The sequence below is a fragment of the Trachemys scripta genome, chromosome 1 (assembly GCF_013100865.1).
Source record: "Trachemys scripta elegans isolate TJP31775 chromosome 1, CAS_Tse_1.0, whole genome shotgun sequence".
NCBI lineage: Eukaryota > Metazoa > Chordata > Testudines > Emydidae > Trachemys > Trachemys scripta.
Genome location: NC_048298.1, coordinates 46,285,897 through 46,313,839, shown reverse-complemented (window position 1 = coordinate 46,313,839; position 27,943 = coordinate 46,285,897). Strand labels below are relative to the sequence as shown.

The following is a 27,943-nucleotide window of genomic DNA, read 5'->3' as shown; positions in this document are numbered from 1 at the left end:
AGAACTCCATTTATGCAAGCTGACAGTAGTGGGGCTCCGGCTGTCAGCTGCGGGGCAGCGGGGCTCCTGCTGTCAGCCTCACACATTAATGACTGCAATAGAGTTGCAGCAAAATGTCTGTTTATCAAAACAATTAGCAGGCATAACATAATACTTGAGTGTTTAGAGTGGTCCCACAATTTTTTCTTAAACAAATAGGTCTTCTCTGGCTTTTCCAAATTTAGGTCCATTATTATTTTTCCACAGTTTTACATGTCTTGTCCGCAACTCATCTGCAATTATTTGACAATCATCCCGCCATTCAAGTTGGGCCTCAATCATAAAGAAAATGATACAAAAAATGAGGTCAGGGTGTGATCTGTTTAAAATCGGTCTTCCAGACTGACCCAAAACAGAGAAAGTTCTGCTCCAGAATGAGGAAAACTGCTACTTGCATATCATAAATACACCAGTATTTCATATTTTCCAGCAGTTATAGGCTTGTTTAAGATAGTCATGTACTGTTTTGGCAGATACTTATTAATGCATTTTAAGCCTTTTGTTAGCTATAGTCTTCAGTCATTTTAGTACATTGAGAACTAATCTTCAACTCTGTCAGTCCCATTTTGCATTACAAATCATTTGTAGTTTTATAACTGTCATTTCCAAGGACATCTGGAAAAGATGGATTTATGAAAGGTTACCGTGCATTCTAAGAAGGCCAGGAATTAGCATGACTTTGTAAAGGTTCTTGTAAATTGAGCAGCAGCCATCACTGGCAATAAGCTGTTTTCTGCTCTAGTCAAGTATCTTTATTTAAATATTAAGGGAGAGATATGACCTTTGACCTCAAAGATCACTATGATACAGCAATAGCACAATCTATTAGCTGTCAATGAAGTATTATGGCCCGGGCTCTCTCAAGACACCTATTTGCGGACAGTGTTATAATAACCCTTCCATTAGGCATCCCCAAGGCAAATAACCTTGGCTTTAACAGAGTCAGTTTAAAATTCCTTGGAGTAACATTAAGAGAATATCTGGTTTGTGTCAGTTTAGGATCAACTGCCAGCATTAGTCCCATTCTGTAAACTGTAAGTAGCTGCAGTTTTATTAGAATTATTTCATACATGACCACAGCTAAATATTAAATACAAAGAATGCAAAAACTCATATTGCTTTCTACTTCCTACACAGAATATATCTATAGTTTAATGGACACTTGACAGGTCTGAACATTTTAAAACACAACTCATTTTCTACTGTATACATTTCATTTCATTTGTTGATGGAAAATACACAATGTAATCAGAACTAAGTTCCACAAAAAAAGAATTTGTTAAATAAAATCCTGGGGCAATATACAGTAAATGTGATAAAAGGCAGTATAGATAACATTCCCATGAGCTGGCAGGTTATCCTATATAAATAGTGAGGTGCATCTACAATAAGATTAGTATAAGAACTGTATAAAAAGCCTATAAATTTTCAAGTGCGGTGTCTCATTTGTCTCAAAGTTACATTTTCTTACAATATGACCAAGACCAAAAGTTTAGGTCCACATCCAATTGTTTTTCAAAGTTGTGGGATGTTTAGAACAAGCCTTTTAGATTTTTTCAGGTAAGTAAATCTGCTCAGACAATACCAATTGCACAGATTTTGAAACTACAACAGGTTCCCTAGATCTATAACATAAATTGCAATTGTTTTTGCTCCTTTTACAAGAGAAAAGCTCAAGTCTAAAGTCATTTTCCCTCAGCGGTAACAATCAAGGTCAAACTCCATTAAAATGCTTTGAAAAATCATAGCTGTCACTATCAACTACTAAGGATCCTATTAACATTTCAAATATTTTGGCCAGTATAGTGGGTTTAGTGTCTCTTCTGAATCCCACTTTGATACCTTAATACACATGACTTTCATCATTGAAATATAGCAAACAATCAAATGCACTAACTGTCAGGAAATTATCACAACATAAAATTAAACATGGTCATTGAGGAGTTCTGGTGGCTTTGCAAGTGCAATTTGTGCCACACAATCCTACACATTATTTCCTAATGCTTTTAATAATTGAAGGCTAGCCATCCCTTATGCGGGACAAAACCAGCCATGGGATACAAAACTGCATGAGTTTCCGGACCTCCACACTGCTTCCCAGTCCATCAGGCAGAACCCTCACTGCAGAATGGCTTTGATGGAGCCAACATGCCAGGACATCCCCCTCCAGCTACTGCTGCCAGGACTCCCCCCAAAGGAGGGCTTACACACTGCAGAGGAAGAAAGCACCTGAATTAAAGCTAACACAGTCAGTATAACTTGGGGAGTTTTCTCTGCAGAGTTGCGAAGAGTCCATTGCCCACCTCCTCACCATCTGGAACTCTTGACCTTCTTACAGGGGGTTCTAGGTGACAGGTGACATGAAGAAGTGCTGCCAACCCTTCTGTGGTCCACCCCCAACTGGATTCACTAGGATTTGCCCTCTGCACCTACAAAACCAGAAGAAACAAATTCAGTTTGTTTCAGTTAGAGATATTCAAAACAACTGGCATAAAAATCTGAATTAGATTATAACATCATCTCATCTGTTATCAGGATCTTCCGTCATACTATGGTCCCTGCATGATGCCCCAGCATACAGGCGCCATGAAAGCCCCATCACCACTGGAGAGAGACTATTCCTGGTGCAGGCATTTTGTAGGGCCACCATAAGGGTCCTTCTGCTGACCCCCCACTAGCCCCAGCACAGGGACCACACCAGTGACAGCAAGTGGCAGGCCTGTACCCCATCTAGGGATGCTGGGCAGGAACTCCCGCAGAGGCAGTCAGCTATTACTTAGGGTATGTCTGCATTTCACCCTACATGTGCTTGCCAATGGTGTATGTGAGCTACATGCTGCAGTGAAAGACAAGCTATGTCCACACTGTAGTGAAAGGCTCTGGCATAGGGGAGGTAGCAGGGAAAATCTCTGGTAGTGGGATGCTAAAAAAGCAGCGTAGACAGGGGGAGGCACTGCTTGGGCATGTAATGAACTGTGTAGGATATATACCCTAAGGTTCTGGCATGTCTATACTCACCTAAACACTGCCTCACCATTTACACTGCTATTTGTACCTGTGCTACAGGGCCATGCAGAGTATGTACTCTACACACCACTTATAAGGAGTGTGCAGTGTAGATATACCCTTAACACAGCCCCCTATTTTATCCCCTGGAACAGCTAGAGTTAGGAGTGTACAAAGAGGTGCACAGTCTCTCACCCAGAGTTACATAATCCTTGCAAGCTTATCTGGAAAACAAAATGTACTTCAGAAGCAAATCATTAAGTTGTGTATTATATTTACTTTTTTCAAGCTTACAGTTGCCTTATACCCTATCATGAGCGGTAACTTGCATCCTCAATAAAGGACACTTGACTCTTGGCTCATTCTGCCTTTAATGCTGCTCTTACAATCATATTGGATACAACCCATTTTGTTTCATAGGGCAATACATGGTAGAATATAGGATGTAATTTAAGGGGTTCTATTGATATAATAAATTACAAGAGGTCTGCTGAAGCAGTTTATGAATGGTAGTAAAAACCTGAAACTCAATTACATCATTAGAATCATGTACCACATACACGTATTATTATTTATAATACAGACTGAGGGTCCCAAGATGGGGAAGATGCCCTAGGACTTGGTACTAAAAGCTGCTAAAACTTCCTCATCTCCCTTGCTCGCAGATGTGCCTCTGGAATGGAATAGGAGAACAATGCTTACAAATTTTCTGACACAAAGGAGGAAAATATTACTGGACTCTGTAATATGCCTGTCATGTTTTATTTAGGGCTAGATCCTTATACTCTTATACATTTTGAAGAGCACCTTATTCCACATATAGACCCATTTGTGGACAAAGGCACTGCTCAGTGTGAATAAAGGAAGCTGAATCTGGCACTTAGATTTCAAAATACAGCCATGAAAAGAATCTGTCCCAAACTATAGGACCTGACCAGATAATCAGAGAGAGAAATAGCAGACCTATTGCTTTTTTCTTCACAAAACCAGCTCATCTACAACCCCCAACTTCTTTGCCCACAGTTCTCACCAAATTCTAGCCCTCCCCCTGCCAAAAAATAAAAAATAGCTCACATCCCCTATTCAGACCCCAAAACACCTGCCCAAATAAATGGGTTTTACGGAGGCAAAAGCCCAAAGAAAGGCAAAAGCATTTTGCATTCTGGAAAAGCATTTTGCTGCAAAATGTACTAGTTTGTTTGTATACTACATTTATAGAAATGTGAAATAAGCAGTTATCTGCACAGAAAAACTTATTTTTACTGTCCTGCGGATAGGTACCAGGCAGGAGCCAATTGCTTGGGGTGGTTAGCATGACAATTTCTCTCCAGTCTATCTTTCCCTGCTCTTCCACTTTTTGAACCCTTCCAAGTGTCTGAGTGGGGGTACATGTACATTCAAATATGTGTATGTCCAACCATCATGTTAATTTTATAAGGGCCAAATTCTCCTCTCCTTTACAACTTAGTTAATCTCAATAGAGTCAATATACATACTGCTAAGGATGAGATAATTGCTTTGCATAACATAAGAACTGACCCTACTTCTTGCTGAATTGAGAAGAAGGTTGAATGGTTTTTAACACAATACATTTTTCATTTTCACATTCTTCTCCTCTACCCGTTGAATCTGAAAACTTGACTTTGCAAAACCTTACTGCAAGAGAAGGCACTGTAAAGTCAATAGGGCTGCTCCCATAATCAGGGAGAGTAAATTTATTCAATGACATCTAAGATGTCTGGAGCTAACATAATGGAGTCCTGGTCCATGACTGGGGCTGCTAAGCACTATGGTAATACAAATATATACAGGTCTGTCGCATCTTACGCACATTTAACATGTGCAAATTCAGCTTTACGCGGTCGGCAAAAACAAAAAACAAAAAAAAGAGAAAAATAACAATTTAAATACTGTTCCTGTAGTGCAGGCGATTGCGCCCGCCATTACACTCAATGTAATTTTGAGTATACACGGTTTTTGCTTTATGCGCTGACCATGGAACGGAACCCCCGCGTAAGATGAGACAGACCTGTAATACTAATACAGTGGGTTTTTCAGAGGGCTAAGGGAGTGAGGTAGCCAATTCCCATTGGATCCCAGTGAAATGTGGGTACCCCAAGGACCCTTGGAAAATCACAGCTTTAAAGTGAGTGTATATATATATATAAACTGTCTATGACATTTCATAAAAATGAGAGCCAGGATGAGTAAATAGCCCATCTTGATCTTTTAAAAATATGAATAATTATTATTTATGCAGTGGTACTAATTTACCTTTAGTAGCCCTCTCTGCCAGGCCAGCTGGGACAGCAGCCCCCAAACAACTGCAAATGAGGGGAAGTGGGAAAAAGTACATCTTTACTCCCTCCATCTGGGAGCAGCTTCCCCCTGGGGAGGAACAGCTCAGACACACAGAACAGGGGGGGCGGAGAGAGAGACAACAGAGCGGTGTCTGGGATCGAATGCACCTTCCTCCTCCAGGAATGCAGTTCTATTTGAAAAGGATAAGAGGAGAGACAGCTGTAGGGGTTTGGGAAGAAGCACTTGTAACCCCACCCTATGGAAGCTGAGGAAGTCCTGAGAGTAGAAGGAAATGAGCCCCCGTCTTTCTCTTTCAAAAAAAATGAAGACAAAAAGAACGTTGGATTGTGGATCCATTTTGGGAACCTGGTTACCAAGCCCAGCCATGAGCTCTCAGCTCCCTATTCTTCCGATCTCTGTCTGATCGAGAGCTGCCATTGGCCCCTCAGTGCCCCTTTCCTAGCAGCCCTTTCAGTTGCCACTGAGCAAGGTATCCCCCCTCCCCTTTAAAAGTGCAACAGATTCCAATTTGGCAGTTGGGGGAACAAAAATGCACCTTCTTCCACACTCCTTGCCCTCAGATGTTTTGGGCTTTGTCTTCACTGATGCCAAGGTTTTTTGTTTGTTTGTTTTTTACACTGAGTTAACAAACCCCGATAGTTATCGCACTGTAAAATCCTAATTGTAGCCAAGGCACTTGTAGTGCATACTGTGAGGAAGCAAGGTGGGGTTTGCACTATACTCCCCGCCAGTTGTTGGCTGCGCCTAGCTTACCTCACAGCAAAACTAAGTGCCTTGTCTCTACTATGATTTTACAGTGGGATGGCTAATGTGTTAATTACCCCTCACAGCTTTTTTGTCAACACATTTGAATGGTGTTGTTGCAGCTTTCTCAGACGCCTGTTGCTGTCCCAGTTTACCACAGCCCTGCAGTGATGTAGGAATCTACCTAGGTGGGGCTTCTACTCACAGTCAGGAGGAAAAAAGCAAGACCGTAAGAACAGCCATACAGGGTCAGACCAATGGTCCACCTAGCCCAGTATCCTGTCTTCCGACAATAGGGTGACCAGATGTCCCGATTTTATAGGGACAGTCCTGATTTTTGCGTCTTTTTCTTATTTAGGCTCCTATTACCCTCCACCCCCTATCCCGATTTTTCACACTTGCTATCTGGTCACCCTATCCGACAATGGCCAAAGCCAGGTGCCCCAGAAGGAATGAACAGAACAGGTAAACATCAAGTGATCCATCCGCTGTCGCCTGTCAGAATACATCTACACTGCAATGTAAGCCCAGGGTTAGTAGAACTCAAGTTAGCAGACCTTAGGTTTGTTAACATAGAGCCTGAGCATCTACACTCATTTGTAACCCCAGGTTAGGAATTGTTTAACTCTGGGTCCCAATTTGGGGCTCCAGCATCTACACTGCATTATATGTGCCCAAGTCCAACCACCCATATCCACTTCTTAGCGCCCTTCCAAAATGCGGCCGCTCTAGGCCTTTGTTCATGGTACAGTGTGGGTAAACTTGACTGTCCACCAAACCTGACTGTGCAGAGCACAAAAAGTCAGCCCATGGGATTGTGGTAAACTTTTGGCGGACTCCCAGAGCACAAGTCCAGTGGGGCTGCATCTACATTGCAAAGCAATAGAGCTTGAACCCCTGACTCTGAGGTTGAGCCCTCGGTTAGCATGATTTGTCTGTAGAAGGAAGGGGGAGACGGATTGAGCCTGAGTTTGAACACTGGGATTACATTGGAGTGTAGACATACCCTCAGGAGCCACTATGGGTATGTCTACTCTGCAATTAAAACCTGTGGCTGGCCCATATCAGTGGGCTCAGGCTGCGGGGCTGTAGATGTCCGGGCTCTGGGACCCTCCCCCCCAATGGGGTCCCACAGCCTAGGCTTCAGCCCAGGCCAGGGGTGAAAGTATTTTAAAGGACTTACTGGTACGCTGGAGTCCTGAGTGGGGGCGTGGCCTCAACCAGAAGAGGTGTGGCCTCAACCAGAAGGTTCGGGGCCTTTAAATCACCCCAGAGCTACCAGCTGCAGAGGCAGCTGGGAGCCCCAGGGCTCAGGGGCAAATTAAAGGGCCCAGGGCTCCAGCCACCGCGGAGCTCCAGGCCTTTTAAATCACCTCGGGAGCCCTGCCGCTGCTACCCGGGTGGCAGGGCTTGGGCGGAGATGTAAAGGCCCCGATGCTTCTGTCACTGCAGGGAGCCCCGGGCCCTTTAAAGCGCTGCCGGAGCTCCGGGCCTTTTAAATCCCCGCCCAAACCCGGCTGCCAGAGCTCCAGCGGTGATTTAAAGGGCTCGGGGCTCCACGTTGTGGCGGGAGCCCTGGGCCCTTTAAATCACCCCCGGAGAAGCCAGTCCAGTCTGGCACGGCATACCGGACCATACCGGCTTACTTTCACCTCTGGGCCAAGCCCAGACATCTACACTGCAATTTTATAGTTCTACAGCCGAAGCCAAGTGTGCCCGAGTCAGCTGATGTGGGCCAGCTCTGCATGTTTAATTGAAATGTAGACATATTTAATATTTTTTTACATCTAGTGTAACAATAAGTAACAGTAAAAAAGACTAATGTTGGCCATTCACTCACCCTGATGCTTAGTTTTATGGTCAGTTGTATCAGTGAGTTGTACCACACTTTCAAGCACATCTAGCTGGTATGGATAACATGCTGAACCAAATCATCGGCCAAAAACTTCCTCTAAAGTACCCACCACAATTGTGCTTCTTTGGTAGTTCCAATGCACTTTCCATTGGATCTACACTGTCACAAGCAAACAACTTTAAAGATTAAAGTGAATGCATAGTTGTAAACAAAATAACATCTGAATGATAGATAGCTAAACACCGTATAACAACTTCCCATTCATGCAGTGAATGGGAATGATGGTTTCATTCAGAGGAAGCATGACATTCTTATACCAAAACACGGAGCTGAAGAAAAGGTGGCATTAAAAGCCACTTACATCTTCTCTTCAATAGGCAGTTTATTGGCGTGCGTCCCCCAATCCATCTGATTCCACCAGACACTGCCAGTCTCCTCGACTGGGACTCATTACACTTTTTGCTATAGAATAGGACTGGTGGAAACATATCAATCAATTTCAGTGAAAAATTGGAAAGGAAATTAACATTTTTCATTTGGTTCAAATTTTATGGCAATTTTCAATGAACGTTTTTTAAATTAAATGAAAATTTGTTTTGTATGTAAGAAATTTTTCATAACCATTGAAAATTACTAATTATTTCTTAAGATTTTGGACATTTTCCCCTCTCCTACAAACATAGAGTTACTCATCACATAGACAAGCATAGGAGTCTGCAACGTTGACTACAGTATTGTTTTCAGCAATCTGCCTTTTCCTAACATAGCCTCTTATTCCATTATAATGCTTGAATGATTCACAGGCAATGTTTCCAATCCACTTTTCCTAGCTCATGAAACTTTTTAACGAAATGTTAGCATTAGCAGGCACCAGATGTTTTGACATAAGGAGAAGCAATATGTAAATTTTAATCCATGCTAGGAACAATAGCCCGCAGGCACCTTTTTCTTATTACATGAATCATATACTTAACCACAATGTGGTGGATTATATCAAAATCATCATCATCCGGAATACAGTACCCTTGTCTTGTGGTTGCCAATTAATGAAACTGATATATATTTAACTTGATGGGTATCAGTGATTTAACCAATAAGCCTTAGCATACTTCACTATTGTACCTCCCCCCCCATAATTAGATTTTTGGCCCTGCAACTGATTAGTATCAAAACTTCTGGGTTTTCCTTTAATCTCCCATCGGTTGTCAATACAAGTGATGCTTACATCGAACCTGATTGGCTATCATTTGCTAACATCGCCATTTTTAATCAAGCAGTCTAACACACAGTGTCTTTCCTAATCGTTTTAATAACTTCTGATTGGATTTCCTGATGCTATTTATTTAACCATTAGGAGATTGATTCTGCAAGATGCACCTCCATTCTTCAAATGGAATTGAGAGCTCTCAGCACTGCACAGAGAATCTTTCACAATCAGATCTGTGTATAATGTATGCACAAGCAAAGTTTCCTTCCTTTTAGCTAATCACAGAACTTTAGTATGCAAGTAATAATTAGCCTGTTCAGTTTTTAACATTAATTAGGGAAATCTTAATGAATGGACTAATGGAATAATAATAATAAAGATGACAATACTATCTTCATTTTAAATAAAATGTTTATCTAGTGCTGTATAAAACAACGAAAATCCTTATTTTCAAAGAAATAAACAAAAATGCTACCAAAATCCTAGAAATATATATTCCTATTTAACAATATTTGTACTATTCATGTACATAAATGCCAGCTATATTCTTGAGATGGCACTTCTGATATTAGTAATTCAAAATGTTCAACCCAAATCCTAACCTAATTAAAAATGTTGCCTAATTATCAGCTTTAAAAATGTTTTACATCTTAAAACACAACATTCTGTTTATCCTAGGTTGTCTGGGGAACTTCTAGTATAGTAAAAGATTTTTGTAGAGCATCTTAGTGATTTAACAGATACCATCATGCCTGCTAGCAATTTTGCAACATTCTGAAAACACTTTCCATAAATCAAAGCCTTAGCAGCAGGAATAAGCAGACGGCAGGAGAACATATTAAAGAATATATCAATTATATTCATTAATGGATCATGATGTATCCTAATGGACTAAATGTTTAGCAGTTGTGAAGTCTAGTAGGTATCTCCTCAGATGCTCTTGGCTGATGTTATTATATTGTTTTGCAGTGAGTTCTTAGTGAGTCTGGACAGTGAGATTTCACAAGGGATATATAAAAAAAATGTTTTAATTTTAGTTCTTTAATTGTATTAATATAATAAACATAAAATACCAGGACATATCAAGTGTATTTTTATAAAGATTGCATGTACAGTATGTAATAAAGTATATTCTGTCACATACATTTACTTAGAAAACAAGATACTGTATGGTTAACAATGAAAAATAGCAATTATTATAAAAATATTCTAGTCTCATGCTAGTAATGTAAATGCCTTTACTGATCTAACAGATTTAACATAATTTTAAATTACAATAATTTTACAACCTCCATTCATATATACAGCCCTATTAAAGTCAAAAGGAATTATAATAACAATGTTCTTATTAAGATTAAATGACTGAATTATATTTAGTCCTTTACCCTATAAAGCAACTGCAGTTCTGTTTGTTAAAATGTTTGCACTTACTGTACCTTTTCAAACAGTATCCCCAGTGTAGATAGTGAAATAATTTAGGTCTCATTTCTTAGTATAGTATCTATATCCATTTCATGAATTAAACAAGATGGTAATATTTCAACTCCCTTTCCTTTTGTATAATTATCAGTTCACTGGTTCATGTATACTGTAAGAATATGACAACCAGCTTTTAATATGAAAATGGGCAAAAGCTCCTCATTTAACATATCTGTAAAAAATGAAGATAGTGGCAGGGGTGCTGGAACAATTTGTGTAGTGGGGGTGCAGAGAGCCATTGAACCAACCTGTAAACCCTGTATATGATGGAAACCACTTCAAACCAGAGGGTGCTGCTGCACCCCCAGCACCCCTAGTTCCAGCACCTGTGGATAGTGGATATCCTAGAAGAATTGTAGGAGTTTTCTTTCTTAGGGCCTGAGTCATAGACACACTCCACACCTCTTGTATAGACTTCAACAAACAAGGCTGTATTAGAAATAATTTGGACATAGTGCTCATGCACCAAAAGCTGCAGTCCCAATACATAATTTACTCATTGACATCAATAGGAGTTTTGCTTCAGGATTTGTCCCCATATTCATCAAATCCCTTTCCTCTGCACAGGTGTGCAATGAAGAAAGTATTGTGCCCTGGTTTAAAAAGTACTAAGCTTTAGTACCATCTCCCTAAAGCTGAGCTGACACAGAGAATTTGTTATTCTAGGAAGTTTTGGATAGTGAGACCAACACAGAGATAGCTCTGGCCAGCTAGCCTTCTCTGAAGCTTCCTTAACTCAGTAGGGCACCTCTCCATTGCCTTTTTTGTAAGCATTAACGTGTTTGTATTAATAGATCAAACCAGGAAACTATAGACTCTGCCACTAAGCAGCCAACTTAATTTTCTTTTTCCCCCAAAGATTCATCCCCTAGCAGATGTGTCGGAGAAGTATTTTCCACTCTATATCACTGATTTCAGGGGTGACACTATATCTTTTATTAAGTTGTAGTAATTCATGAAAATACCTAATGATTATTTGAAATGATGAATTTCTACTGGAAAAATGATTTGATGGCATTGACATGGCATTATCATCATGTGCATTAACATAAGCATTTTCATGAATGACTACAGCTTGATGAGAGTGTAGTTGTTGTCAATATATTTATTTGCAGAGACAGCAGTCAGTATCTGGAAATAGAAGCACCGCCTGTTAGATTTCTCATGCAGAAAATACATCTGGTGTTTCATATTGAGGGCATTGTAAGATGAATAAAAATGAACTTTAAAAAAATTCATGGATGCACTGTAATACTTTTTTAGGGCAGCACTTGTAGAAGTGATTAAATTCAGAATCTTCCTTAAAGTCAATATGGTTCCTAGGTATGGTCTAAAAATTCAATGGGAAAATCATGTAACACATTCATATTTAATTTCTTTTTCTCCATTATGAGCAAACTCACATTGGTGTATTTAAAACTAATGTAGTAGAAACTACAGCACAAAGACAAATGAAAATACTTGACATTAGCCAACAATTCCCTCCCTTTGGCGGTTGAAATGGGCAATACACATCGTAAATTAGGAATCTGTGCATGAATGTTACTTTGGATATATCCTATTTTGTATTTGACTTTCACTACAAGTTAGTCCAGTGGTTCTCAACTTATTTATCATTGTGGGCTACATATGCGGCCCACAATGTATTACCTGGGCTGCAGGGGCCGAGTGGCAGCCCAGACCCCGACCCCAGACCCCTGGAGCTCACGGGACTGGCTGGCTGCCCGACCCTCAGAGCTCGCAGGGCCAGCCGGTGCCTGACCCCAGAGCTCACAGGCCCTGGCGGCTGCTCCACCCCAGACCTCCAGAGCTTGTGGGGCTGGGCGGCAGCCCCAGACCCTGTCACTGCAGGCAGCCGGGAACCCAGATCCCACCACATGGAGAAGCCGTTAGCACACAGCTGAGCTAGGCCGCAGCTGTGTGCTAATTGGGTCGCATGCAGCCTGCGGGTTGAAAACCGCTGAGCTAGTCCCTGACAAAACTGTGAACTCTAGTGAAGTAGGCTCTTCTCCTGATGATCCTAGTTTACTGAGCTATTCTAATTAAAATGGCTCTTCTTCCTATATTCAATTCCCTTCATGCTCCCCTTCCCTATGTTCTTTAAAAAAAATACTTAACATGTCAGTTGTTATTATTTATTATTTGCATTGTAGTAACAACTAGGGGCCTCAATCAAGGATCAGAGCCCCATTGTAATAGGCACTCATACACTCATATAACAAGAAGAGAGTCCCTGCCCCAAAGCACTAACAGTCTAAATCATTTGATTTATATGAGCTAATAGAACTCCTTGAGTTGACAGAAAAACTCAAATGTTTCCTTTAGACAGATAGAGATGGGTTTTACTACATGTCTGCAATGCTTTCTAGACCCTTGGATGCAATTATACAATTTATAAATCCTTGTCTTAAACCCCTAGCAATGCACTGAAGTCAGTCCAAGTGAAATGGAATGAGAAGATAAAATTCCATCAAGAGTACACCAGATAAGGAAACTATAGACCTCAAACTGTTTGGATATGCTGTAGCTCACTAGTCAGGCCTGGGCTATGGCCCCTGTAAAAACATTTACCTAAGGGAACTATCCATTTAGCAACCTGAATGGATATTCCAGGAGGTCTCATTTGACTTCTGGGCACAATTTGTTTTTTTTTAAAGAAAATGAATCTATCAGGGTAAAGACTTATTCTTGGACAATAAATGTCCATTCACTCAACTAGCAGCCCAATTGACTCTCCCTTAGCTACTCCACTACCCATATCTATAAGATACCTTTTTTAGGCAGGCTCTGGCAGAGCAAAGTGGAACACAACACTTTTACTTTTGAAACATTTTTTGACTTGCACCAAGACCCCCACAATGATCTTTTGACTCAGTTGAGGAAAGCTTTGAAGAACTTGGGCCCGCTCAATTTCCAGTGTATTATGATTAGAATTAGAATGATTGCACATCATCTATTCCAAGTATATACATCACTCTCCAAAATCCCACTATGTACAAAAATCATGTGTCTTCTACCTGCCCTCCAACTGCCAAACCTCATGTTTTGTGAGTGCCCAATACTAGCATGTTAGAAAGCAGTGGATCATATCAATAGGTATCAGGAATATCCCTTATGATTCCAAGGTCTGCCTACTTCATTTTTATAGTGAATCTAGAGACGAATTTAAAGTGAAATTCTCTCTGACAAAATGTATATAATGGGAATCCAATGCATTGCCTTCCATATCAACTGGCTCATAGACGTAGGTATCAAATTAGATATAGTCCATTTAGAAAAACCTTATTATGCCTTAACAGGAAACATGGTACAATTCACATCTGGAAAAAGCTTTCTCAAGAAAAACAGTAGAGAGAAGAGTTTGCGACAAAGAGCTGGTGTTAGCCAAATTAGCATTAATGGCTGTTTTTATTTGTACTAACTGTAACACTGAATATGTTAATTGTGTCTTGAACATACCTGCATTCTTAGTATGTTCTGTTGCCTGAACAGAATCTGCCTTGAAGCTGCTTAAACCTTGCATCTGTTTCTGTCTAATTAATTCTTTTAAATCACTATCATTATGTTAGTTTTTGTTTTTCTTCGGTTGCAGTAAAGTGTTAGAAAATAAACATAAAATATTGGATACTTTTCTAAATGGGAATAAAACGGAAATTATAAGGATTCTAAAAACAACTTTATGGACTTTGTGGTTTCATTATAAAAAGGAAGAGATGCAGTTCATGAAGCACTGAATTTATGCTGACTTTACTCTGACAAGAGCGCTGTGCTCCCTTTCTTTTGATGTTTGTAACCTCTCTATTGCAGGAACATCACATTCAAACATTTCCTCATTGTTGTGTTGCAATTGTATTCATTGAAATTTCTCCTTTTCACTTAAAAAGAAATTAACAAATATTTCTGACTAAAACATCGTTAAATTTGAGAGAAGCGAGTGGTAGATTCAACAGAGCATTTGAATATGTTTTTGCAACGTGGATGTTCATTTTCCTGGGAACCATCTTAATACTGCTGTGAGAATGCGGGGGGGAAATGGCTAAAGCCTTCCAAGTGAATAAGGAAGAGTTTGTGCAAATGCTAGCTCTGAACAGATGTAGTCAATTTTGGGCAAAGAGATATGAATCCATGTCCATCTTTCGTCTTTCTGTGAAATATGCACTCACCTACATCCTACCCATGCAGCAGCTTACGTGCACAACAGTTCTCCACCTTCTTTGAACTGAGTACAGACATCACACTTAAATTCATAACACAATCTCTTAGCACCAGCAAATGATTATAAAAATTAATTATGCCCTTTCTAGTTTTAGAAATCATCTCCATCATCTGTGCTAAAGCTACTTCTTCTGCTGCTCTCTTTTGATGCAGCAGGCGATATTGAAGACAAGAGTGGATCTGTTCCAAATGGCGATATTGTGTCATCCAGCAAGATTTCCTCCAACCTTTGTTCTTCTTTTGAAGCAGCGCTAAAAGACAAATCGGTGAAGTGCGAGAGAGGATCAGAAAAGGCTGTTGATCCATCACAAAGGTCAGCACTTGGTCCATGTACCAGAACCAGTTGCTGAGAATAGTCTATGGAATTCTCCTCTGGATATGTCTGTTGCTTGATGACCTGGGCAGCTACATCCACAGCACTGAATGAAGACATGAGTGGTAGCCCATGTGCACGAGCCTGTATTTCTAGTTCCTATGGTTTCAAACAAAAAAGATTTAAATAATGATTTTGGAAGGAAACTTGATTTCTTTAGAAGGTAAGAAATAGACATACATATTGTACATGCACATGCACTGTAATTTTTAATCCAGTTGTGGCAATATGTTTCAAAATACAATATATGGACAATCCATGATAAATAGCAATAAACAACATGGGCTGGTTTTCTTTTTAATTCTCAGCCTGTAGTTAAGTGGATGCCCTATGGGAATATAGGAGATATGACAGCCCCCATAATACCATTACCTACAGTACTGAACCACTTAAAAGTGATAGAAAAATGCTGCAGACATTTCTACTTATTAATTATCCACAAAAATTCAAGGCTGCTATCTGGAGAGATAGCAGGTACCTTACCTGATGATATATTTCTTTAAATCTTGCATTTCAAGCTATGGAGACCCAGATTCTGATACTTTATGTCACATGAACAGATGATGTGTGACTTAATATAACATGGCACAATGTACCCCAAGGCAATGCAATGCCGTGGAAATTTTACAAAGAGAAAAAGAAAATATGGAGGAGGATTTAGTGTTCAATATTGTTTTAGGGAAACAAATGATTTTTTTTCTGTAGTTATAATGTAGATATACTACATAAGAAGGCAACATTTCTTCAAAATATTGTATTAGTTCTCTATAGATATGTTACCTTGCATAAGGCCCAATTATCAAAGGATTTTTCTAGAAATCTAAAGAACTTGCATAGCAATAAATATGGACTCGTAAAATTATGTAAAATTGTACCATTCCTGAAATGGCCAATCCACTTTTAATAAATGGCATTTAGAAGAAAAAATGATATAGATGATGTAGATGATATAGATGAAAATATGGAGGAGGATTTAGTGTTCAATATTGTTTTAGGGAAACAAATGATTTTTTTTCTGTAGTTATAATGTAGATATACTACATAAGAAGGCAACATTTCTTCAAAATATTGTATTAGTTCTCTATAGATATGTTACCTTGCATAAGGCCCAATTATCAAAGGATTTTTCTAGAAATCTAAAGAACTTGCATAGCAATAAATATGGACTCGTAAAATTATGTAAAATTGTACCATTCCTGAAATGGCCAATCCACTTTTAATAAATGACATTTAGAAGAAAAAATGATATAGATGAATTAAATTTGATGATGGATAAGTAGTGAGAAATCTTTGTAGTTCATAGTGACATTCTTATACAAACCTGAATTCGAAGTAGAAGTCTTCTGTTAGTCTGCTCTAATTTCTTCTGTCTGTGTTCTAATTCTCTAGCTCTCTGTTGTTCTTTTTGTAGCCACTTGATGTACTCCACTGATGCTTTTAAAATAGTTCCTTTGTTCCAGCGCATATCACTGCAGAATGTAGAGATAACCTTTTCACAATTGTGCATGTCAGCAGAATTCATAAGAACTTACAAAATCTTTTACATTAATATGAAATAATGATTTACATGACTATTATTCACTCTTAGATATTATTGCTTCTGAATGGAAATTTTAATAGAATAGTTAAGAAGCCCTTATATAGTAAAATTAATCCCAGAATGAAAATAAGTGTCAAAAGAAAGTAATAAAGTGACTTTTTGTGGGAGAGCTAAAATGCAATATCATGATTCTACCATTACAGTTTTTATATTTTTAGTGAAAATTGCTTTTATTATTAACTCTAAGATTAAAATCTCTGTGCAGTATTTCTGCATTAATGAACTAGGAAATATACATTACTGAGGACTTAAGCCTAAATTTTTAAAGATCATTTCAAATATACTACTCCTTTTACCTGACTTTCTAATGAGGTAGCTTTTATGCTTGTCGGGAAAAAAATGGTCTGGACTGAATGCTGGTCCTCACTGATGGTGAAGCAGACAAATTATAGTTTAGCCATCACAATCAAACCCTTTGACCACACTTGAAACAATATATAGCTGGTTAAGCAGCACAAATAAAAATACACCCGAAATACTTCTTCTCCAAGTATCAGACTGACTGTGGGACTGATCAAACAAAGATCTTAAGCACATGCTTACTTATAAGCACACAAGTAGTCCCATTAAAGTCAATGTGCTTAAAGTTAACATTGCACTCAAGGACTTTGTGGATGTGTGGCCTTGAAAAGAAAAAGGGGTTTATGAAGCATCCAGATTTTTTTATATAGTTCTAAATCTTATAATACAGGTATGGGTACAGCCTGCATGACAGATACAGAATGCAAGATTTTAGCAAATCCGTGTTACCAATTTCAGACAGAATGCCTGTAGAAGTCCATACAGAGGAAAGAACTCACATGGCCCCGGGTCCTGTATATGTAATAGCTGATTGTGACAGATATGATAATTTCCTGTAATATTCTGAACAAACCTTATTGAATTAAGTTTTAGGAGCTCATTGTATTACATATGCAAATGATTACATATTATTGTGGGATTGTATGTAACATTTCTAGTAGGGAAACATGGCTAATGTAAACCCTGGGAAGTATTATGAGCTTCCAAGGACTATTTGAAACAATGGACCAGACAAGTATGAACTTTTAAAGTGGAGTCTCCCACGAAATCTCTAAGGGGTGGTATATACTAATATACCTCTGGTTATGTAAGAACTCAGCCTTTTGAAGCATTGCCCAGCCCCTGAGATGGGGACCTTTGTCCACTGATCGCCTGTTATATGAGGACAAGATCAGAGGCCCAGTCCGTATACAGGAGTGGCTCATACATTCATGAGTGTGCTCGTTCTGAGCCAAGGAGGTTATGAACTTGTAACTTGTATGAACCACAGAAAACCCCCTTAGTGGGGTTTGAAGGACTGTTTCCTACCAGAACCCTTGCTGGAGTTGCAATGAGCTCTGATAAGCATGTGTGTAGGTTTCTTTATTGTTTACAAATATTTTCTCTATAATGTTTTCACCTTAAGAATAAATGGCTTTATTAGGAAAATGTGTGTAGTACCTTATAACTATGGGCAATTACACTGATTAAAGCCTATGAGGAGAAAAGCAAAGCAGGCCTGCTCAGGCAGTCTGACTTGCTGGGGAATTCACAGAGCAGGCAAGAAACTGTGCCACCTGGAAATACCCTGGTCAGGAGGGAGTGAGACGCATGTCTCTTCCCAAGAGACATGACAGCCAGGGAGTCACAAGCCTGAGAGTGGGTGCCTTTGGTGTACCAGAGAGGGGCAGTACTAGTGCTGTTGCCATGATCTCTGACACTGATTGGATGTAGTCAATTCGGATCTGAAGGTGGGGTAAGAGGTAACCCCCATATAGGCTGCTTTGCAGGATCAGGGCCATTAATGTATACTCGTATATGCTCTGTAAATGGTGAAAATGAAATATAAATTTTAAAACAAATCAATAATCAGTTCCCATTGATTTTTGGACTGTAGGCACCAAAAGAGCACAGAATGAGACTTCTTTCGACTATTTCAGAGCTAACCTTGGAAAACTGTACTCACCCACTAACTTGTGGTGACTAAAATATCATTTATATTTTCTCTATGTTCAAGGAAAAAAGTGAGTGCCTAGATCTTGTGCCTGATTTGGTAAATTTTCATGGCAATTTTGCAAAGTGATACCGAAATAAGAATACTTATAGCATATTTTTCAGAGAAATACATCCAAAATGGGTTTTGCCAATCATCCTATCCACATAAGATCAGCCTATCCTATAAAGGAACCAGAATAATACCATGTGACCACTCACAACCAACTGGCTCAGCTTGAAAATAAAGAATATAATGCTGCAAAATTAGGTGCCAAGATACTTCAATGTTCAACAAATTAGAAATGATTAAGATAGAGTCATCCTCACAGTGGAAAAATAATTCATACAAAATTCCAATATTTTTTGCAACAGTTTCACACAAGTGTTGTTATTCAAAAACAGGCAAATTTTGACAAAAAAGTTTTTTCAGTGTATATTCCTCCTAGACATTAGAATAAATCATGTGTTATAGACTGTGTTTTGAACCCACTAATCAACAACTGGAAATCTTTTTTTTTTTTTTTTTTACAGTATAATGTTAGTAACCTTAATATCATGTTCTGAATATTATTTACATTTCCTAATTGTGCTGGCTGGACATTTCTACTGATATAATGGTGCTATTTTTATCTCTTTCTTTAAGTTAGATCTTCACTGAGAGTCTAATTGCTACATTCAGATTTACAATGGAAATAGTTAACTGCTATATGGCTCACAAATGTTAAGGCACAAATGCTAGACAGTTCATAAGGTGACGTTAACAAACTTGAGGGGCTTGCCCACCAGTGTGAACTCTGATGAAAAGCTTGCAGTCCTTCTGATATCATTTTAGTAAAGAAATTTGAATCCTTGCTTTTAAGTCTGGAAGTTCTGGACTGAACGATTAGGTCACAATTTCTTAAGTGTGATATCCAACAAGCGTATTATTCAATACCTGATAGTAAGTACAAAATTCCTCCTAATTGGCAAATATATGGTGGGATGTCTTATGAAATAAGAGTATTATAGCTAATCCTTCCAGTGCATGAAATAGAGACAGAAGTTCCCTCATATACTAGGACTTATGCAGGGAGGGAAAGGCATGCAACAGCAAAGGATTGGTTTTGGATCAGCTGGTGTATGACAGCGCCATCCATAGGCCCTTTGCTCCATCCATACTTATTTATGTCAGCAGCAGAGGAGAGATGATGAAATAGCTTCTGTGCTGGCTCTACATCACAGAGGTTCCCCTTCCACTGGTGTGATTTTCCTGGGACAGCTATGCCCACGTTAGCACCACCTTCTGCTGGCAGCACAGCATAAGGCAGCCACCTCACAGCTTGCGTAACAATTACCTGCAGTATGCCTAGCTCTAGTTAGTACTTGGCCTTCACTTCCTTGAGAGGTGAGTTCCTCAACATTAAGAGGAAAAAATCATAGAATCTGAAAAATATTGTCACTTAAAAAAAAATAATATCAGTATAATTTAGCAATTCCCGTAACAATTTCCTGTTCTTCAAAACTTCAAAATTTGAAGTTGAAATGCAGTTAAAGTTAAGTGAAAAGTGACTGAAAGTGGCATTGTAGAATTCCATGTTTATTCCAGTAATTTCTATATCAACCTCGCTCAGTTTACAGAGAGAATTGTGATTTTCTAGCTACCAGTGCTGCAAACTCATCTGAGAATCTGCAAAGTCAAGCAGTTGATGTTAGTTGTTATTTATTTGATTGATTTTGTAAATAATATTTTAAAACAATGTTTAAAAACGGCTACATTTTAAATAATTCAGAATCATCAAATTGTGCATATAACTAGCCTGTAGACCTTCAGACCTTACTTGTTATTCTTGTCCTCTTTCCCCATTCTTTTCTATTGCTTGTCATACTAATGTAATGTCTTAAATTAGGCCCAAGTCTTGTAAATACTTACATATGTAACTCAAGACACAAGAGCAGGTCACTTAAGCTCAATAAGCACTTGCAGGACTACGACCTCAGATTGTAAACTCTTCACAATAAGTACTGTGTCCAGGGCCAGCCCTAGACCTAATGGTGCCCCATGTGAGGAGCATCTTCAGTGCTCCCCTTCCATTTATTAAACTTTTGAATACCTTATTTTTATTACATATGTAATATATAGCCCATTTCACAATTTTGATACACCATTTGCATGCAAGGTTTTCCCTGTCATATAAGATAATAAATCTGCATGCTAGGATCTGTAAATCTTTATTTATTCATGCCATATATAAGCAAATAAAAAGATCGTTTCCTCTAAGTTTATAGAAACTTTTTAATTTTAAGAGTAACTGAAATGTACTAACAAAGTAATTGAACTGTGCACCAACATTGGGTGGACCAGTATTAAATAGTGTTACAGTAGGTGACAGCCTTAGAAGGTTAACCCTAGTCCAGTGTTTCTCAAGTAAGTCTCTCGGCCCGTACGCGTCCAGCAGCTCCCATTTGCCTGGAGCAGTGAACCTCGTCCCGTGGGAGCCGCAATCAGCTGGACCTGCGGACAGGGCAGGTAAACAAGACGGCCTAGCTTGCCAGGGGCTTTCCCTACACAAGCGGCAACCTCAGTTTGAGAAAAACTGTCCTAGTGTTTTAGTTCAAAAGGTCGCTTTTCTTGCCTTTGCCCGCACAAACTGAAGCACAGCGTCAGAGAGATCCAAAGACTAGCCAATGGAATTTTCAAGTGATAAAATAGCAAGCAATGTCAATATCTTGTTGACCATCATCGATCGAAGATAAGTTTTAATGAGCCTGAGCTTTGAAAAGCTGTGCTCATCACTCGTGGCTGTGACTGGCAGCATGAGCAGAATCCTCAAAGCTATCCACACAGTAGGAAAGGTGTCCTTCAGCTCTGCATCATGAATGAACTGGAGAACTTGGAATGGAGAATGCTTCCCATGTCGCAAAATGTAACAGATGTCTAATTCGATGTATAGGTCTTTATCATTGATGTCCGAACATTCCCCATGTGTCAGTGTCCAGTGAAGGTAGTACAATTATTCAAGAGTGTTTTCCTGTCCACCAGCAGCTTACTAAGGTCATACAAAACCACCCAGGTCTTTTTGTGGTGCTTCATTTATCTGAACCTTTCTTCGATGGACACTCGAGTGGTGTCAACAAGTGAGCAAAAAAACTCCCTCTTCCTAGTTTCCCATCACGTCATCTCTGCCCTCATAGCCAAGCTATCTCTTCTTCTGAGGAATACAAGTTTCCTTGAAGATACATTCAACTCCTAAGTTGTCTGCCATTTCTTTGGCAGCAGTGATGGTATCTTCAAATCCATTGTCTCTGTAGGCCACAACAAAAGCAAGGCAGCTTCTCATCAAAGTAGTAGCAGTCGCAATGTCCATCGACTGAGTTCGTAATACCTTGCTTATAATGTTTACTTAGAACAGGAGATCATGGCAAACTATAATTGAGACCAGAAATTTGAAATCGGTGTTCTAGTTTGCCAGGCTGTGCATCTCGTGTCAGATTCCGGCCTTGGCTTTACTTGACGGTGCCAATTCCATCAGGGCTTTGTAAACCTCTGTCGTTTGGTACCTCACTGGCCTTATGCTGACAATACAGCTCTCCCAGTGAGTGTCACTTAGTGGCTTCACAGGCAGATTTGTAACATTGTTCATGAGGATTTTCTATCTAATAGTTGATGCTGAAAACAGGAGATATATATTTTGCTGTAATCTAAAGATACTGAATCTAAAGAAGACGACACTGCATCTGACACAACCAGGGTGAGGGAATGGCATCCAAAAGGCATGACGAAAGCTCTTGGATTCAGTGCAAGGGTCCTTGCCTGGACAACCCTGTTTCTTCCCTTCATTTTAGTGCCATTGTCATAGCCTTGGCTGCAGCAGTTCGAAGCTTTATTTTACTCTCATTCAAAATGTTCATAAATAGTTCTGTTAGGCCTTTTCCAGTAGAGTCATCCATGGACTGGAAACAGATAAAGTGTTTTTACTTGGATACAGCCATCCTCATTGTCAACAAATCTTACTGTAAATGACATCTTTTCACTGTGACTAATGTCATGAGTGCATTCCATTATTATGGCATAGTACTTCGCTTTGCCAAGCTGCATCAATATGTTATCAAGCACCTTCCTTGCCATAAGGTCAATCAATTCATTTTGAATTGTTTTGCTGCAGTAATGGTCCATAGCTTTTTTACAAACTACTTGACGTAGGTGCTCGTGCATGACATTGTTGTATTTCCATGGAGTTCTACCAAATTGAGGAAATTACCATTATGTTAAGTGGACAACTCACCTGATGAGCTCCAGAAAGCCAAACTATTAGTAACTACTTCACTGTTCAAGTCTTAAAACACAAGTACACTTTCTCAATTACACAATAAAACAAGGTTCCCAATATCGCAGCTGGGCTTTCACTTCAGTTTGTTCTTATATCTCACTGACTGACTGGCAATACCTTGTCCCTTATATACCCGCGAGGGCATGGCTGACAACATTATAGGAGGTTTGAGGAAAATGTAGTTCTCAGAAAGTCTGGTAGGTTCCATGAGATTCTACAAAGATCCAGAACGTTCTAGGAGGTTAGTGAAAAATGAAACCGCATATGGAATACCTGAAACATTTACTTCAAACATTCTAATTTTCCCTTTTGTCACTAACAACGAAAACCAGCACCCCAAGCCCAGTGCTTCCCAAGCCCAGCACCCCAGACGGTCGCTTGGGTCACCTGCCCCTTAATCCAGCCCTACTGTGTCTTCCTATGTGTTAGTCCATCACAGTGAAACCTCAGTACTGCCCATGGCATCTATGTGCTACTGTAACAATAATCTGACCCCAGACTATTATATTATGTGTATGGTTAAGATTTTGTCACTTTTATTTTTAGTAAAAGTTAGGCACAGGTTATGGGCAATAAACAAAAATTCACAGAAGCCCGTGATCTGTCCTTGACTTTTACTAAAAATAACGGTGACAAATTAGGGCTGACGGGGGGATGAAAACCCGAGCCCTGCTGCCGGAGGCAAGGAGGGGCAGGAGTCCAGTACCTGCCGCTGCTGCGGCTCACGGCTCTGGAATAAGAAATATTCTTTCCATTTCTTCTTCAGTTTCACTGGAGATACCATGAGAGAGATAGTTAGTATTTTGGCACTTCCAGGTTCCAGCTGGAGCCTGGTTTAACCAATCAGAACTGGAACTTTGAAGTGCTGAGACACATGAAAGGGAAAATGGAAAAAATACATATATTTAAATGCACTGGTTTTGAATTTTCAGCAAAATATCAATGTTTGGTTGTGTTTTTATCCAGTTTTATTTTTAAATGATTTTACTTACCTGTTAATAGTTTTGCATTTTGAAAGTACCCATCACTTGGATATCTAAGCACTTAAAATTAAACTAAAAAGACAAAGTATTTTGTAACTTAATAGAGACAACATTCCCACCTCAAGTTTTCTCCCACTGATAAAGCAAATTCAAAACATCTATTCCATTAAGCAACATAATCCATGCCACTAAGCATAAAATTAAACTAAAAAGAAGAAAAGGGATTTCAATGCAGTCAGAAGTGAGTCCCCCCTGAAGTTCAACTGGATCAAAACAAGTTCAGCAAAGACACAAGAAAATAAAAGTGAGATACAAACACTTCTAAGAAGCAAAATCTGCCCTGTAAAGGTAGATCATAGAATCATAGAAATGTAGGGCTGGAAGGGACCTCCAAAGGTGATCTAGTCCAGCCCTCTGCACTGACTCAGGACCAAGTAAACCTAGACCATTCCCTGAAGGTGTTTGTCTAACCTATTCTTAAACACCTTCAGTGATGAGGATTCCACGACACTCTTTGGAATCCTATTCCAGTGCTTAGCTATCCTTAGAGTTCAAAAGATTTTCCTAATGTCTAACCTAAATCTCCCTTGCAGCAGATTAAGCCCATTACTGCTTGTCCTACCTTCTGATGACATGAAGAACAATTGATCATAGTCCTCTGAATAACAGCCCTTAACATAGTTGAAGACTTATCAGCCCTTCCCCCCCCCCCCCCCCCACACACACACACTCCTCCCAGTCTTCTTTTCTCAAGACTAAAACATGCCCAGTTTTTTTAACCTTTCCTCGCAGGGCAGGTTTGCTAAACCTTTCATCATTTTTGTTGCTGTCCTTTGGACTCTCTCCAATTTGTCCACATCTTTCCTACAGCATGGTGCCCAGAACGGACGCAATACTCCAACTGATGCCTCACTAGTGCTGATTAGAATGAGACAATTACTTCCCATGTCTTACATATGACACTCCTGTTAATACACCCCAGAATATTAGCTTTTTTTGCAACTGCATCACACTGTTGGCTCATATTCAATTTGTGATCCACTGTAACCCCCAGATCCTTTTCAACAGTACTTCCACCAAGCCTGTTATTCCCAATTTTGTAGCTATGCATCTGTTTTTTTTCCCTTTCTAAGTGTAGTACTTTGCACTTGTCTTTACTGAATTTCATCCTGTTGATTTCAGACCAGTCCTCCAATTTGTCAAGGTCATTTTGAATTCTAAATCTATCCTCCAAAATGCTAGCAATCCCACCCAGCTTGGTGTCATCCACAAATTTTATAAGGATACAATCCATTCTATTATCCAAGACATTAATGAAAACATTGACTAGTACCAGACCCAGGACAGACCCTTGCAGAACGGCTCTAGACATGTCCTCCTCATAAGAGGCCTCTATAAATATCCTTTTTGATCCTGATTTTGAATGTGATCTTCTCAAAGGAAGCAATCCAGGATAGGCATTCTAATCACTCTGCCTCAGTTGCAGTAGCATTGTTCTTCCAATGCTAAGGATGATTTGCTTCACTGTTATTAGTCCAACTATCATCCAAGCTTTTCCCCTTGCAACCAAGTTCCCAGTGTCAGAAACATCTTTTAAAATTAGTAAATATGGTGACAATATTGATTTGAGGAAAGTTACAGACTGATAGTATAAAGCAGTGTGTTTTAAAGAAAGAGGGCTGACTGGGAGAAGAGGAAGGTGGATGGTAGGCAGAACAAGAGCCTCAATAGAGGGTGTAGGGAGTTGGTGACGTACCATGTCACGAAGCAGTAATTGATAGATGTGATGGGCTCAAGGCACAGGATAATTTGTCATTACAAATAAAGGGAACTTCATATACATTAATTCGTTGAAGCATTTTAATCTGACCAGACAGTAGTAAATTAGATTATGGCCTATATTTATATACATAATATATTATATTTGCTACATTTTCAAAAGTGATTGTGGATGCCTCAATTTTGGGATGCTTAACTAAATTGAGACACTTTAAAGGGGCCTGATTTTCAGAAAGTACTGAGCACATGCCCTCTGAAAATCAGGCCCTTTCAAAGTGCCTCAATTTGGGAACTTAAAAATGGAGGCACCCAAATCCATTGGTCATTTTGTGACTGTCACGTCGTTTAACCAGGCAAGTACCGAAAGAAACAAAAATGTGACATATTCATTATTTTTTCCCAAAAAACTGTAAAGCGACATCACCAAAATACAGGTGCATACTCTCTAGGCTTCACTGAGTGACATGAGTTTAAATCCATCATGTGTTTGTGGAAGCACCACAACAGATTTAAGGCCAATGTATGTGTTTTAACAGGAGATCAGTATAATGTATGAAATCAAAACAAGACTTGAATCCAAATCAAAATATTCAACCCAAACACCCCTACATACTTTTGAAAAATGTTGATTCATATCTGGAGTTTGCAGCTCTCGCCCATTTCTAATCACAGTTCAAGACTTGCACTTCATAGCTGCAAACCAACAGTGCCATCCACTGTTTCTCAGAGTAATCTTTCCTCACAATCCTTTATTTAAATGGTCTAAAGTACTGTCCAATATAACACTAAAATTAAAACCAATATTACCAATACGTCTATACAGGACATCTGATGTGAACAAAATCTTCTTTGGGGGCTCAGGGGTGGTCTTACTTTATCTGAATTGGTACACCCATCATTGTATTAGTAGCATCAACAACAAAATACCCATTTTATCCATTTTGGATTGAAGCCAGAGAACAAGATGAGCTTGTGAAAATGTCATTCCCTAGAAAGGACTGTGACTGTGTTAACTTTCTCATTGGCGATTTCACTCAAAGTGGCTTGTCATGCCACGCTTATACTTATGTAAGTCTCACACAGCTTTATTAGTATTATAAAAATCCTTAATTTAATAAAAAAAACTTCTTAGCCCTGAGGAAAAAAGGCTGAAGTGTCAACAGAAAATTTTATTTTGAGCATCACAAAGCCAAACTGACGAACAAATGAAACCCACAATATTTGTATAACCAATTATATCCAAGTCACAATCATACTGGTGCATACTCTTTAGGCTTGACTGAGTGACATGAAAAATCCAAAGCTAAAAGTCTAGGCTTTAAATAACTTACTGAATTGTTCTTGCTAATCCTGCAATAGGCTTTACTATGGTGTGTCTTCCCTCCTCCCATTTTGTTTACTGAAGAGTTTTGAAAGTTTCTATGTTAAAAGAGTGAAAGTCGACTCTTTTAATAGGCCACGCTGATTGCAAAGACTTTCCAAAAGCTAATCTTTAGATACTATCTATTAAACAGAACTGTTGACAACACAAACTATTTTCTTACAAATAAATTAAAAGGGATGATGAAAATATAAACATTAAGAGAATGCAGTAGGGTTTAGCAGCATAACATTTGAGTTACCGTACATTTATTTATACATTGGTATAAAAATTATAGCCATTTTTGTATCAATTCAAAGTACCTGATTTTCCCTCGCCTTTCAGCTTCTTTTTTCAGTGAATGTAGTTTTTTATGAAAGGTGCCAAATCAACAGCCTTAGAGACTGAATTATTCTGTTTATCTAAAGAGCAGGTAGCAGCAGTGCACATGCTGCTTCATCCCATTAAAGGGACCATTTCTAGGGATGAGAAGGGAGTTCATTCTCCATTATCATTCTACCCAGGGCCTCGCTGGTGAGACTCCAAACAGGCATAGCAATTATTCCCAGATGTAATGGTAGTTTTTGTGGTGTGGAGACTTCTGTCTGAGGAAATGCAATAAGACCACCAACTCTTTTCATTACAGCCATCAGAGGTTAATGATTTTTGCTACCTATCT

The 27,943-nt window shown here is 39.2% G+C and overlaps 1 protein-coding gene across 1 annotated transcript in view; it reads right to left on the bottom strand.

The window, feature by feature from the left end:
* Nucleotides 1-10,173: 10,173 nt before the first annotated feature.
* TFEC (transcription factor EC) overlaps nt 10,174-27,943 on the bottom strand; it is a 36,532-nt gene continuing 18,762 nt past the window's right edge. Inside the window, exons 5-6 of the mRNA XM_034769001.1 lie at nt 16,562-16,709; nt 10,174-15,339 (exon numbers count right to left, since the gene is read on the bottom strand). Of these exons, the coding sequence (XP_034624892.1) occupies nt 14,959-15,339; nt 16,562-16,709 (529 nt within the window). The 3' untranslated portion in view covers nt 10,174-14,958. The remainder of the gene's footprint in view (nt 15,340-16,561; nt 16,710-27,943) is intronic.